Below are 13,950 nucleotides of genomic sequence, written 5' to 3'. Positions count from 1 at the left end.
GAGAGAGAATCATTGATTGGCTGCATTCTGCACTCCCCACAGGGGGATGGAGCCTGCAACCCGGGCATGTGCCCTGACTGGGAATCGAACTGTGATCTCCTGGTTCATAGGCTGACACTCAACCACTGAGTCACGCCAGGCAGGCTGTGATGTTTTACTAGTAACTATGACATTTCCCCCGACTCACCAGACCAATGCCTGGTGTGGATATCTGCTTCTTGTCAATACTGATTCAGATATCAGTAGGTATAGGAAATGTCTTTTTAGTGTAATTTTAAGCAGGCATCTTAAAAGGAACCTTATAAATCTGAATTACTAACTTGCCAAAAGGTGGCAATGGGCTTTTAACTTTTTGTATGATTAGTATACCTGGAATCTTTATCTTACCTACCTACATGTATGAAGGGGTAAAAGTGGAAGAAACCAGCTTTTCCTTGAACAGGACCATTTTATCTGCTTAGAAATACATATTAATACAATGATAATCTTTTGAAAAAGAACATCTGAGTTCTGAATCTAATGGGCTGTAACAGCCTTTATGTCAAAAAGGAATTCTTTCAGTCTTAACATCATTTAATGTATATCTTGAAACTTTTATTCAAGGTTGTTTCCAGCCCATCAGCATTAATTGATTTACCCTGATTGCCTACACAGATTCCTACATACTAACCCACCTAGTTTCATGTTCTTGTAAATAAGTACATGGCATTTGACTATTTAATAGGTTTATGTGTTTTGGTGGTTTTAATCTTAGTTACAAAACTAGGAACCCGGTCTAATTTTTGGTTACCTATTTTTTTCCTTGGAGACAGAGTCTTCCAAAACTATCAAAGGAGAAAAGGGGTAGCATGGGAGACAAACAGCATAACTAACAGCATTCAAGGCCCGATGGCAGAGAAAAAACAGCCATTTGGTCTCATCAGTAGGACATATTAGTAGAAATATTTTGGGTATCTTTTTTTTTATGTTACACATTTGTGGCATTTGACATAAGGAACTAGATTTTCATAAGGGTAGGATGCCAAGTAAACCGTTGATACAAACAGAAACACAATTTGACAATACCATTACCATGAGATAACTGAAATGCAGAATTAGGGAAGGAAAATGCTACAGAAACATCTTTCAGATGTCAAACAATGAAGGAAGACTGGGTTTGAAAGTGATTATATAAGACATTGTGGAGATTTCTTTAGGGCATGACCATTTATCTATAAAGCAACTTGACTTTAAGATTAAAATGGACCATTTTGAAATAGCTCTTTTCATTCTAGTTAATATTTAGTTTGACCACAAAATTTAAAAAGCCAAGGGGTGGGGTGGGGTGGGAACAGATTTACCAACAGTCCTGGCAACGGAAAGGTAGCACCAAGATAAAATGTAGAACTGCGCCTAATATTTTTCTCCCTAAAATAGTTTTGCCACTTGAGCTGCATTCCACTGGGAAAGGGGCAGCAGTGAATTACATTAAAGTGCACATTCCAACTGAAGTTTTCTGTTTCTTAGGCCCAAGGTCCACCGACCCCTGGACAAACCTATCACTCTTCTACACAAGAGAGTGTATCAGAGCAGCTCGTGGCGACAAATAGAAACCAGAGATCATCATGCCTTGGGAGGTGATGAGCTGCCAGGCTGACAGAAACCATTCCCTCACATTTCAATCCCAGTTTTCCTGTAAAGCCACTGGGGGAGAGGCCACCTTACGTAGACAGTGAGCACAGCAGGAAGGAAAGAAAAAGACAAGGTTGAGGAGAAACACAAAAGAGATGTGGTTTTTAGGATTCTAAAACTTAAATATCATAAATTTGCAGTGATATGATATGGCCGCATTAACTTGTGTAGCTCAGAAATGTGACTGTGAGAATGATTTCTAGACTTTAAAAAATTACAAGGAGAAAAGCTCACAAGCAGGATATTTGCTTATTTTAAAATTTGGCCTATTAGTACGCATCTGGATATTCACCATGCTTCGAGCCTTTGTTCAGCCTGCTATGCCTGCATACCAGCCGCTTCCCAGTCACCCGTCTGCTGAAAAAGAGGTGAAGTTTAAGGGCACTTTGGTGCATGAAGCTCAACTCAACTGCTTTTACACCCCTCCTGGAGGTAAGAAACCCAAAAGTGGAGTAAAGAATAGAAAGAACATGTTGAAATTTACTCTAAAATACTTTAATGATGCCTAGAATGTGTGACTCCCCCACTCTAAGGACTCATCTTTTTGGCAGTCCTCTTCATATTTAATATAGGATCTTTAACAAAACGGTTGTGAAATTGTGCGTAAAATTGCACTGCCCTGGTTTATGTCATGATTTGGAAATTCGCAGTTGGAATAAAGAAAAGCAGTGTTCAGGGCAATAGGCAATGCAACATTGCCTCTACTTGTCTGCTAAAACACCAATCTTCTACTTGCCTTTTAATTCTGCAAGAAAGATTAAGGAAAGCAAAATTTTCATATTAGATTTCATGTTTGATGAGAGAGAGTAAGCTGATTATTTCATAATGATATTTTCTTCTTTTTTAATTTCTTCAGCAGAAAAATCTAAAGCTGATCAAATTTAAGAGGCTACTTAAGAGGTCATTAGAGACAATATCAAATATCCTTAAATGCACATCATTTAGAACCCCCTTTGCTTATTAGCATGGTGCATTGTTCATTCTAGACATTCTTTGGGGATTTACTTCATTTAGTTTATGTTCCTAATAAATATTTCTATACAATCTGTTCTTTTAAGACATTTATCATTTGTTTTATATTTTACCACAAATATCTTTTAATTCCAAATCACAAATGGTAGCTTACAACCTTTTAACAAGGATTCATGCTAATATTTGTGCAAGTTTAAAATAAGGCATATTTCCATATAGGTAGTAATAAGTAGATAATAAATAATTACATAGGTAAAGTTTAAACAGGCAGAATAAGAATATCTGATGTGGTAATGCTCTTCTCTCTCTCTCTAAATTGCAAATTTCTCTCAAAATGATAGGAAAATATATTTTTCTTGGTCAGTATGTAGCAAGAAATAATTTAAATTCTCTTTTTACTAGGAAAGTCATGAAAAAGTGACAGTGTAAATTACACAGATCTCTTCTGGGCAGTTAAAAATAAATCAAAATTTTAAAAATTCCGTCAAACCCCATTCCTTTCATGAAGTCTTTCTCAAACAAGTGGACTGATACTTCCAATGTAAGGACCAAGAACATCTAACCATATATTTGGTGTAAACAATATTTCTTGATTCACTGTACCATTTACCAGGTTTTTATAAGTTTGACTACATTGATGACTTGTTACTGGCATCTGGTAGTTAGCCCACACACTCAGCTATTACTCTTGGGAAAGATCACAAGATAGTTAACAAATTAGAAAGTTAGAACTATGAAACTTTAGAGTTGGAAGTAAGCTAAGAAGCGTGCAGTTCAATCACCTATTTCGCTAATGAGTAATATATGGTCTAACAAGGCTAAATGACTTAGCTAAAGTCATTTTTCTTGGTTCAAACTGTTTTCTCTAAAATATGCCCCTCCCCATTCTTACAAATGAAATGAAAAAGTATTAAAACAATTTTTATGTTTGATTGATTTGTAGGCTTGGTTATGTGAGTTTATGTGGACTTTCAAAAGGAAAAAAGGAAAGATGGAAGGAAGGGAGAAAGGGAGGAATGTTGAGTGGAGGAGAGAGAAGGGAAAGAAACAAAAGGGAATTGAGATTTCCAGTACTGGCTGTATTTTTATGGCAGAAAATGCTCGAACCACAATCACGTTGCCCAGGTACTGCATGCACAGATGGAAAACATAGGCTGTGTTTGGCTGCTCTTTACTTCTACCCCATTTGGAATGCTTTTCACTAAAAGTGTTTTCTTTCGGCAGGTTCTTTAATGCCTTTAAAATAATGTTCTTTCATTCACCCCTGCCTTAGCTTTACTGACCAAACACGGGCACAATCTTATAAAACAAAATTTTAGCTGGCTTCTGAGAGTCTACATAACACTGTTATCTTTGGCCCTTGGTCTGGTTCTTTTCATATGACATAGTTTTACTGCACCTCACAAATCAGTGATCCCATGATCTCAGAATATTGGAAGGTTTACAGTAGATGAAACTTCTTTTATGGGTGACTAATGGTCATGAAAATTTTGGGAGAAACAGTAGAAAACCTAAACAAATACTGTGAAGTAAAACAACCTTTCCTTTCTAAATAAATCACCTTCATTAGAAAGTTAATGTCATAAAAACAATAACAAAAAATAACCTCTCAATTAAAGCATTATACTAATTTGGATTAAATTAATATGTATCTCAAATGGTAAATGAGAATTTATTATCTTCAAGGAAAAAGATGGATTTATCTTTTTTAAAGTTTTCATTTATAACAAATGCATGTTATGTCATTAGACCTTCCAAAGCTCCACAGAGGTCATTATCCTCCCAAAGTGGGAATCTTGAGGTCTGCTACTACCTACCCTCAGGTTCATGAAAGGTCAGATGGAATCTTCCTCATTAACACTAACTTCCTAATTTTATTTATTCCATGGAAAGTTCCTTTAATCTAAGAAATTCAACAGACTAAATAAACATTTTAAAAAATTAGGAAGCAGAAAAAGCCACAGGTAATAATAAATATAAATAAGAATGACTCATTCTATTTTGTTGGCCATTTAAATTTATATTTCCATTTTGTTCATAATCTTGGTGATTAATTTCAAAATCTCCTGGGCCACAGATAACAACATGGGTTCCCTAAAGTGTCTTCCCCTTTCCCTGAGCTCTTACTCAGCCTTAAGGACTCAGTCTTTCTCATAATCCTTCAGGATACTTTTTCTTTGCCCCCAGTTACTTGTACATCCTTTGATTAAAACAAACAAACAAACAAACAAACAAACAAAACGAAATACATGCCATTATTAAGTACTATGCAACCATTCCCTCTGCTAGACTATGAGCTCTGGGAAGGTAGGATTTGGTTAATACACCCAGCATGACGACTAGCATGAGTACACATTCAACAAATGTTTGCTAAGATGAGCTGAAATCTAAGACTTAAAGATCTTATACCATTGACACTACTTATAATTGCTCATATTAATAGTTCTCACTACTCCGGCTTAATAGAACATCACAGACAAGATGTGCCTGGGTCCTCTGTATGGACATTACACCTCCTACAAGGGCCACAGTAGGGGTGGATTCTCTTCACATCGCCCCTTCTGTTCTCCTACTAACTTCACTCAGAGTTTATTTTCCTTTAAACATTTAATAATTTTAGGCATAAGTAGTATTGATGGGAATTTGTCTTTAGGGTATAAAATCCTTAGATTGTATATTTCTATTGATCCAGCACTGTGTAGGCACTAATGTATTCATTTTATGTGTATTTATTATACAACAATTTTACCATATACCAGTCTTCCTGACACCTGTCAGGCACTGGCACCTAAGAGTTCAAAGAATGCAATCAATCTACCAAATTACATGAATTGTTTTCAGAGTGTAACTAATAGCACTTTAATCTAGCAGAAAAATAAGATATTCATATTCCACTCATGTCTCACAGTAGTAATCTAAAGCTTACATTTACAAGTACCTACATTATCTTAAAAATATACTATTTATATGCAATGTTATTCTAAGAACGCATTGAAATGTATTATTTTATGTAATTCTCAATGAAGCAAATTGAGTCTAATCGCACATAAACTACAGTTTGTGAGAAAGATATGTTTAAGGAAAACATAAAATAGAATATTTCTATAGGTCAAAATTTGTTCTAATGAAAAGCAGTCTTCCTCATATTTGTATCAGATTATTTAATCAAGGATTTAATAATTATAAGAAAAGCTTTGCCCCAAAATACCCTAACTATAAAACATAAATGATCACTAAAAATTTTCTAAGATTTTACATAGTAGTGTTCTAGCAAAAGGAGACTAACACTACTTCTTGATTGAAGAAAAGTGAGCCAGAGTTTCTGTCTTCTTTTCATTTTGACCTTAATCTATAATTATGAATATAGTAGATACCACTTTCCCAAAGTCCTTTATGTTATAAATAGTTAAATCATGTTTGGGTTCTACTATTAAATAAGAGCTCTAAAGTTGTACGTAGAATAATTCTAATACCAATTCTTAACTAAAATTATTTTCTTTCTCCAAAATAAAACCCTAAGAACATGAAAAAAATTATAATTTTTCCTTCTGTGGGTTAAGAAGTAAATTAACCCAAAAGTTTCAATTTGATTACTTAAAACTGTTTTCTAAGTGATCTTTGGACAAAAGTCAGTAATATAAAAAATAGACTCTAAAAGAACAGACATGAACACTCAATGTAGCCAAAATGAGCACTTACTATATGCAAAGCACTGTGTTAGGGTAAAGAAACTAAAAGGTCCTTCACTATTAATCATGTTAGATGTTTTGGAATCCAGCTTTTCTCTGCCAAAATTTAGACTTCTACCATGCCAAAATGGGTTCTCAAAAACAAAGTATGAAATACACTTCAAGCCACAATATTACTCTCTGTATGTTACTCTCACATAGTGTCTGTACATAACCATATATGGCTTTGCCACATGGGTTCTTCCTCATCTAAGCATGCCAGATTGTTAAGTTAAATAAGTTCAGAGATGCATACACATTTTCCCATTAAATTCATGTGAAGGTCCTATATACAGTGAGCCCCTAATCATAAATTATGGAAGTGTAGAGACTGTGTAAATTAGATAAGTATTGTTTGCCCGTATTGTGTATGTTTTAAGGAGCTACCAAGTATCACAACTCAACACATGGTAAAACAAAGACATAAAACCCAAAGGTACCACAGGGATTCAAAAGGGACATTTTGCTTTACACGAGGCTTTTCAGAGCCATCTTTAAATGATAGAATGCCAGTTCCTCAGGTCAACAGTATTCTTTAGTAGAGTTTAGATCTCTTCCTTTCCATACAAGTGGGCAATGACAGAGAGAACAAAAAAGTAATTCTGGGTTTAAGGTCAGAGTGACAAGTTTCATCACTCAAGTCATGGGAGATGTGTAACCCTTAACCATATTAAAACACATTAGTTCTCTGAGCAATGGCACATAATAAATAGATCTATTTTTTTTTTTCAGTTAGAATGACAATGGAGACTTACAGACACAGAATGACCACACTATAATATTTTAATTTTAGTGGACTTCTTTCTTTCTCCCTAAGAAGCACAGACTTAGCTGGTTGAAAGAGTCTTTGAAGGTTATCCAGTGCAACCAACAACTCCTCTCACAGTAAAAAAGCCTAAAGCTTGTAAAGGTCACCAAGTCTGATTAACTATGAAATATCAGATTCCTTGTCTTCCATTCCATACTGCACATGATTTGAATGAGTTTACTTTAAATGATATTCTATTGTTATTCCTGCAAATACTAAATTCTGCCTGGTAAAAAAATGTCAAATATTTTCAGCCATATAAAGATATTTCTTGACTCTCTTTAGGAGTTCAATAAAATACCTAAAATTGTATGCAGAATGGTGTGTATATATACGAACAGATGTTTTTGAAGTCAGGAAGTACAAAGCATAGAGCCCTGGAACAATGCCTAGTAGGGAAAACATTTGAGGGAGGCAGGCAGGAATGAAGGGAATTCATTTGATTCTTAATGGGATTTGTGATTCAAAGAAAATTAACTACTATTTAAGGCTATCAATATACCAGTAAATATCTTAAAATAGAAAAACAAACTCTCAATTATCTGTAGGCAGATAATGTGGCTTTCATTTTCTCAGTAATAAATTTACACATCGTTCACTTTTAACCTTTCAAATTGCTTTTGTAATAATTGCCGGAACTGATTCCAAGGTTAAGAAAACAAGGTCTCGAGGTCTTAGAATTTGTTAAGTTAGAAGACCTTTTATTCCTCATGTGGCCTGAAGCCTAGGAGAGGCTTGGAAAGCATCTTCAGCCATGGAAAGGGCGAAGCACACAGCTCAGCTTCCCTTACTGCTTTGCATTCGCTGATAGGTAGGATCCTCCATCTCTGCTGCCAAGTGAGAATAGGGAAGAATTTTGGAAAACTGGGCAACTTTGTGGCTCTTTCTCAATCACCCCAAGCAGAGTACTTTCAAAGTTGGACAAAACATCAGACATATCTATAATAATAAAAGCATAATATGCAAATCGACCAAACGACCGAACAGCAGAACGACCTCTGGACGACCTTCCAGATGACCATGCTATGACACGCACTGGCCCCAGGCCAGCCAAGGCGGGTGAGATGTGATTGGTTGGGGGGGGGGGCTCTGCGGGGTGATGGATGTGGGGGCTCTGTGGTCAATTGCCCCAAAGAGGGAGGCCCAAGCCACCGGCCCGCGGGGCGATCAATTGGGGGTGGGGTGGGGTGAGGGAAGCTCCATGATCGCCTCAAAGAGAGAGGCCCAGGCCACCCTCTGTGTGGTGATTGATTGCAGAGCCCCATGATTGATCACACCAAAGAGGGAGCCCAGGCTAGCCAAGCAATCACACCCCATGCACCCACAGAGGGAGGCAACCGGTGGCGGGAGGGGGGGGGCAGCACACACAGATGGCAAACAGTGGCAGTGGCAGGGGGTGGCAGCCGGGGGAAGGAAAGCCTCGATAGGCCCTGATCGCCAGTCAGGCCTAGGGACCCTATCCGAGGGGTCCCAGGTTTCGAGAGGGCGCAGGCCGGGCTGAGGGACACCCCCCCTTCTGCGCATAATTTCATGCACTGGGCCTCTAGTGTACACATATAACACTTCTAGAATTAATATAAATGATTTGAGAATTACTTTAAGTACCTTGTATGTATCTATTTCTTATCCAGATCTGTTTGCTTTCTGTGTTTATTTGGTACCACAGAATACAAATAAGATATAAAATGTAGTCTCTGTCCACACAGGGCCCATAATTCATTACTCATGCCACTGCTTTCTCAACTAATTAATGGTGATATAATGGCAGAGAAAACATTTCACAAAATGCATTCTTAGAGAGCAATGTTTCTCCCAAATTATGACTTATCTGTGTTTGCAGTTTTGACGCTCTTACTGCTATTATTTATCATGGTATATATGGAACATTTCAATTGGCGCTTTGGAATAAATTAAAGTTACACCTATAATCCTATCTAATAAAAGAGTAATATGCAGATGGACCGTCACCCCAAGACACAAGATGGCCACCCCCATGTGGTCAAAGATAGCTGCCCCCATATGGACACAAGATGGCCACCACAAGATGGCCAGCAGGGGAGGGCAGTTGTGGGCAGTTAGGGGTGACCAGGCCAGAAGAGGAGGGCAGTTGGGGGTGACCAGGATGGCAGAGGAGGGCAGTTGGGAGAGACCAGGCCAGCAAGGGAGGGCAGTTGGGGGGGACCAGGCCAGCAGAGGAGGGCAGTTGGGGGAGACCAGGCCTGCAGGGGAGGGTAGTTGGGGGGACAGGCCTGCAGGGGAGAACAGCTGGAGGGGGACCATGACAGCAGGGGAGGGCAGTTTGGGGGGACCAGGCCTGCAGAGGAGGGCAGTTGTGGGGGACCAGACTTGCAGGGTAGGGCAGTTGGGGGACCAGGCCTGCAGGGGAGGGCAGTTGTGGGGGACCAGGCCAGCAGGGAGGGCAGTTAGGGGTGACCAGGCCAGCAGAGGAGGGCAGTTGGGGGAGACCAGGCCTGCAGGGGAGGGTAGTTGGGGGGACAGGCCTGCAGGGGAGAACAGTTGGGGGGGGGGGACCAGGACAGCAGGGGAGGGCAGTTGGGGGGGACCAGGCCTGCAGGGGAGGACAGTTGGAGGGGACCCAGGCCTGTAGGGAAGGGCAGTTGGGGGGGGGGGGGGGGACCGGGCCAGCAGGGGAGGGCAGTTGGGGGCGATCAGGCCAGCAGGGAGGGCAGTTAGGGGTGACCGGGCCAGCAGAGGAGGGCAGTTGGGGGAGACCAAGCCAGCAGGGGAGGGCAGTTGAGGGGGGACCAGGCCTGCAGGGGAGGGCAGTTGGAGGCGACCAGGCCTGCAGGGGAGGACAGTTAGGGGCGACCAGAGTGGCAGGGGAGGGCAGTTAGGGGTGATCAGGCCGGCAGGTGAGGGCAGTTAGGGGCAATCAGGCCGGCTGGGGAGCAATTAGGCGTCGATCAGGCTGGCAGGGGAGTAGTTAGGGGGTGATCAGGCTGGCAGGCAGAAGCGGTTAGGGGCAATTAGGCAGAGGCAGGTGAGCAGTTGGGAGCCAGCAGTCCTGGATTGTGAGAGAGATGTCCAACTGCCCGTTTAGGCCCACTGGGATCAGGCCTAAACGGATGGTCGGACATCCCTCAAGGGGTCCCAGATTGGAGAGGGTGCAGGCTGGGCTGAGAAACAACGCCGCCACCCCCCGTGCACGAATTTCGTGCACTGGGCCTCTAGTGTGTTCTATAATAGCCATCAAGAAGAGACCTATAATTCTATTTTAAAATCTAATTAGTTGTTTACCATACATTTTGTTCTAAGGAAAGAACTGCAGAATAGACGCTAAGGATTATCTCTGCTAGAAAACTCACTTTAAAAAGATTGACCCTTGAGAGGGAAGCAGAGAGTTAATTCCTACTACTCAGGAGAAAGATTAAGTGGTGCAGGTTTTCAGCTTTCCCTAGGCAAAAGGAAATCTTTCTCCTCTGACCATATGGAGAGAGCAGATGCCCCAAGCCAGAGGAAAGGGTGCACAGCCTTTCTAACAATCTGGAACTAAATTAAACTACTCCCATCACCTGAAATTACTTAAGACTTTCAGTTGAAGTTATTACATGAAAGCCTTTGGTGTCATGGTGGTATAAAGTCCTGAAGATGTATTTTAGAATAAGGATGGCTGTATTTCCAGGTTGAGAAAGCCAAGATACAAACTTGAGAAGAGTTGGTGTTAACAGTCTAATAAACTAAGAAGAAGAGATAGAGGTTAGATGAAACAGTGGTTAATAAATGTCAGGGTGAAAAAGAAAGATAACACATTATACTTAGGTATTCATTTCTTTAAAGTCTTCTTTTATAAGATTCAATTATTTCTACTTTTTAAAAAATTAAGACATAAAGTGTTCTGTTTCATGAGTTCTGACAATAATATACTCTCACGTAATCAACCACCACCCAAATCCTATATAATAAAAGTATAATATGCAAATAGACCAAACGGCGGGACAACCGGTTGCTATGATGCGCACTGACCACCAGGAGGCAGACGCTCAATGCAGGAGCTGCCCCCGGTGGTCAGTGCGCTCCCACCAGGGGAGCGCTGCTCAGCCAGAAGCCGGCCTCACAGCTAGCAAGTGCAGCGGCAGTGGTGGGAGCCTCTCCCGCCTCCGCTGCAGGCAGGCGGTAAGGAGCAAGGGGTCCCATACTGTGAGAGGGCGCAGGCTGGGCTGAGGGGACTCCCCCCCACCCCAGTGCACAAATCTCGTGCACCAGACCTCTAGTCAAGATATAAAACATCTTGTTCCAGTCAATTATACCACTTCCACCCCCACCTCAGCAGAAACAACCATTTCCTGATTCCTATCACCATAGACTTGTTTTGCCTATTCTTTAGACTTCATAAAAATGGGTTCACACAGTGTTGTTGACTCTTTTGTGATGCCTTCTTTTGCTCAGAATACATTCATCTGTGTTGCTGAATAGATTAGTAGTTCATTCCTTTTTATTGCTGAGTAGTATTCCATTATATGGGTATACCGAATTTCTCTATTTATTGATGGAATTTGTTTCTTTTGACCCAGTTATTTTGCTATTATAAATAACATTGTTATGAACAAGCTATATGTTTTCATTTCTCTTAAGTAAATACCTCTGAGTGGAACGTGTTGATAATTATGTTTAAGTTTGTTCTGTATTACCCTTCCACCAGCAATGTAAGAGAGTTTCAATTGCTCCACATCCTCATTAACACTTGGAAATCTCAATCTTGTTAAATTTAGCCATTCCAGTAAGTTATGCGGTATTCTCATTCTGATTTTAATGCACATATCCACTCAATATCCAATAAACATATGAAAAAGTGCTCAATACAGTTAGTTAGGGCAAAATGCAAATTAAAACTACAATGAGATACCACATCAGAACTCCCAGAATAGCTCAAATTAAATGGAAAAACAGTATCAAGTGTTGACAAGGATATGGAGCAACTAGAACTTTTATACATTACTAGTGGCCTAGTGCACGAAATTCATGCACGGGGGCGGGGAGGTTCCCCTCAACCCAGCCTGCACCCTCTCCAATCAGGGACCCCTTGGGAGATATCCAACTGCCGGCAGTCGGACATCCCTCTTGCAAATGGGACCACTGGCTCCTAACTGCTCACCTGCCTGCCTGCCTGATCACCCTTAATTGCCTCTGTCTGCCTGCCTGATCACCCCCAACTGCCCTCCCCTGCTGGCCTGATCTCGCCCCCAACGGCCCTCCCCTGCCAGCCTGATCTTGCCCCTAACTGCTCTCCCCTGCTGGCCTGATAACCCCTAACTGCCTCTGCCTGCCTGATCACCCCTAACTGCCCTCCCCTGCCGGCCTGATCTCGCCCCCAAGTGCCCTCCCCTGCGGCCTGGTTACCCCCAACTGCCCTCCCCTGCCGGCCTGATCTCGCCCCCAAGTGCCCTCCCCTGCGGCCTGGTTGCCCCCAACTGCCCTCCCCTGCCGGCCTGATCTCACCCCCAACTGCCCTCCCCTACTGGCCTGATTGCCCCTAAACCCCTGCCGACCTGATCTTGCCCCCAACTGCCCTCCCCTGCTGGCCTGATTGCCCCTAATTGCCTCTGCCTTGGCCCCCACCACCATGGCTTTGTCTGGAAGGAAGTCGGACGTCCAGAAGATGGCCTGTTGACCCAGTCTAATTAGCATATTACCCTTCTATTTGTATAGATAGATTATATAGGATAGGATTGCTTAAATGGGGGTGGGGGGAGCCTTTTTCAGCAGGAGGAGATGCTCGTGGCAGACAAAAATACATAATCCCTATATCTGGACTGATAGCCAGCCATATGTACTATACTGCCAAACAGGTCATTAAAAAATTGAACCACTTTCTTACACCTTACACCAAACAGCTGTTGCCCTTAAAATCCCTCCTCAGCCGCCACCTTAGGTTCTGCCTTCGCAGTTCACCCAGATTAGGTTCTGATTGGTCGGTTTCTATGCCAGTCAGTGTCAAAAGCTCCCCCTCCTAAGCAGCCATTGGCTCCTTGCAGTTCACCCAGATTTTGTTCTGATTGGTCAGTTTCTATCCCAGTCAGCATCAAAAGCTCTGCCTCCTAGGCAGCCATTAGCTTCTTGCAGTTCACCCAGATTTGGTTCTGATTGGTCGGTTTCTATGCCAGTCAGCGTCTGCGGGCCTAATCAGAGAGTCGGGGCTGATCAGCAGCTGCCCCAGGCTGCTGGCAAGTGGGTTGAACTGCTGACCTCTTGGACAGAGAGGGGCTCGGCTGTTGGCGAAGCCCAGAGAGAGGCAAGGGCTGATCTCTCTCTCTGGGCCTTGCCTGCAGCCTGGGGCGGCTGCTGCTCAGCCCCGCCTCTCTCTCTCTCTCTGAGAGGTCAGCAGTTCAGCCTGCTTGCCAGTCCCCGCCCACCTGAGCCTGCTGTGCGCGCAGCCTGGCGTTCAGTAGTCCCTTCAGTCATTTCAGATGTTACGGACCCCGACTCTATATATATATATTGGAGAAAGAACACATAGGTATTCAACTTTAGAAAACTGTCTAGTGGTATCTACTAAAGCCGTGGTCGGCAAACTGCGGCTCGCGAGCCACATGCGGCTCTTTGGCCCCTTGAGTGTGGCTCTTCCACAAAATACCACGGCCTGGGTGAGTATATTTTGAAGAAGTGGCGTTAGAAGAAGTTTAAAAAATTTGGCTCTCAAAAGAAATTTCAATCGTTGTACTGTTGATATTTGGCTCTGTTGACTAATGAGTTTGCCGACCACTGTAGTAAAGCTAAACAAAGCCCTATATTATATATGAAGGGTTGATTAAC

The 13,950-nt window shown here is 41.9% G+C and overlaps 2 protein-coding genes across 5 annotated transcripts in view; one reads left to right on the top strand and one right to left on the bottom strand.

The window, feature by feature from the left end:
• The window catches only part of DCP1B (decapping mRNA 1B), a 61,660-nt gene that overhangs the window by 23,916 nt on the left and 23,794 nt on the right, over nucleotides 1-13,950 (bottom strand). The window lies entirely within an intron of this gene.
• The window catches only part of CACNA1C (calcium voltage-gated channel subunit alpha1 C), a gene marked incomplete at both ends in the record, with an annotated part of 717,827 nt that continues 705,841 nt past the window's right edge, over nucleotides 1,965-13,950 (top strand). The window contains one exon of the mRNA XM_080661206.1: nucleotides 1,965-2,103. Coding sequence (XP_080517332.1) covers nucleotides 1,965-2,103 — 139 coding nt within the window. The remainder of the gene's footprint in view (nucleotides 2,104-13,950) is intronic.

The sequence above is a fragment of the Plecotus auritus genome (genome assembly GCF_963455305.1).
Source record: "Plecotus auritus genome assembly, chromosome: 3".
Classification (NCBI taxonomy): domain Eukaryota; kingdom Metazoa; phylum Chordata; class Mammalia; order Chiroptera; family Vespertilionidae; genus Plecotus; species Plecotus auritus.
This window is presented reverse-complemented; position numbering and strand designations above follow the sequence as displayed.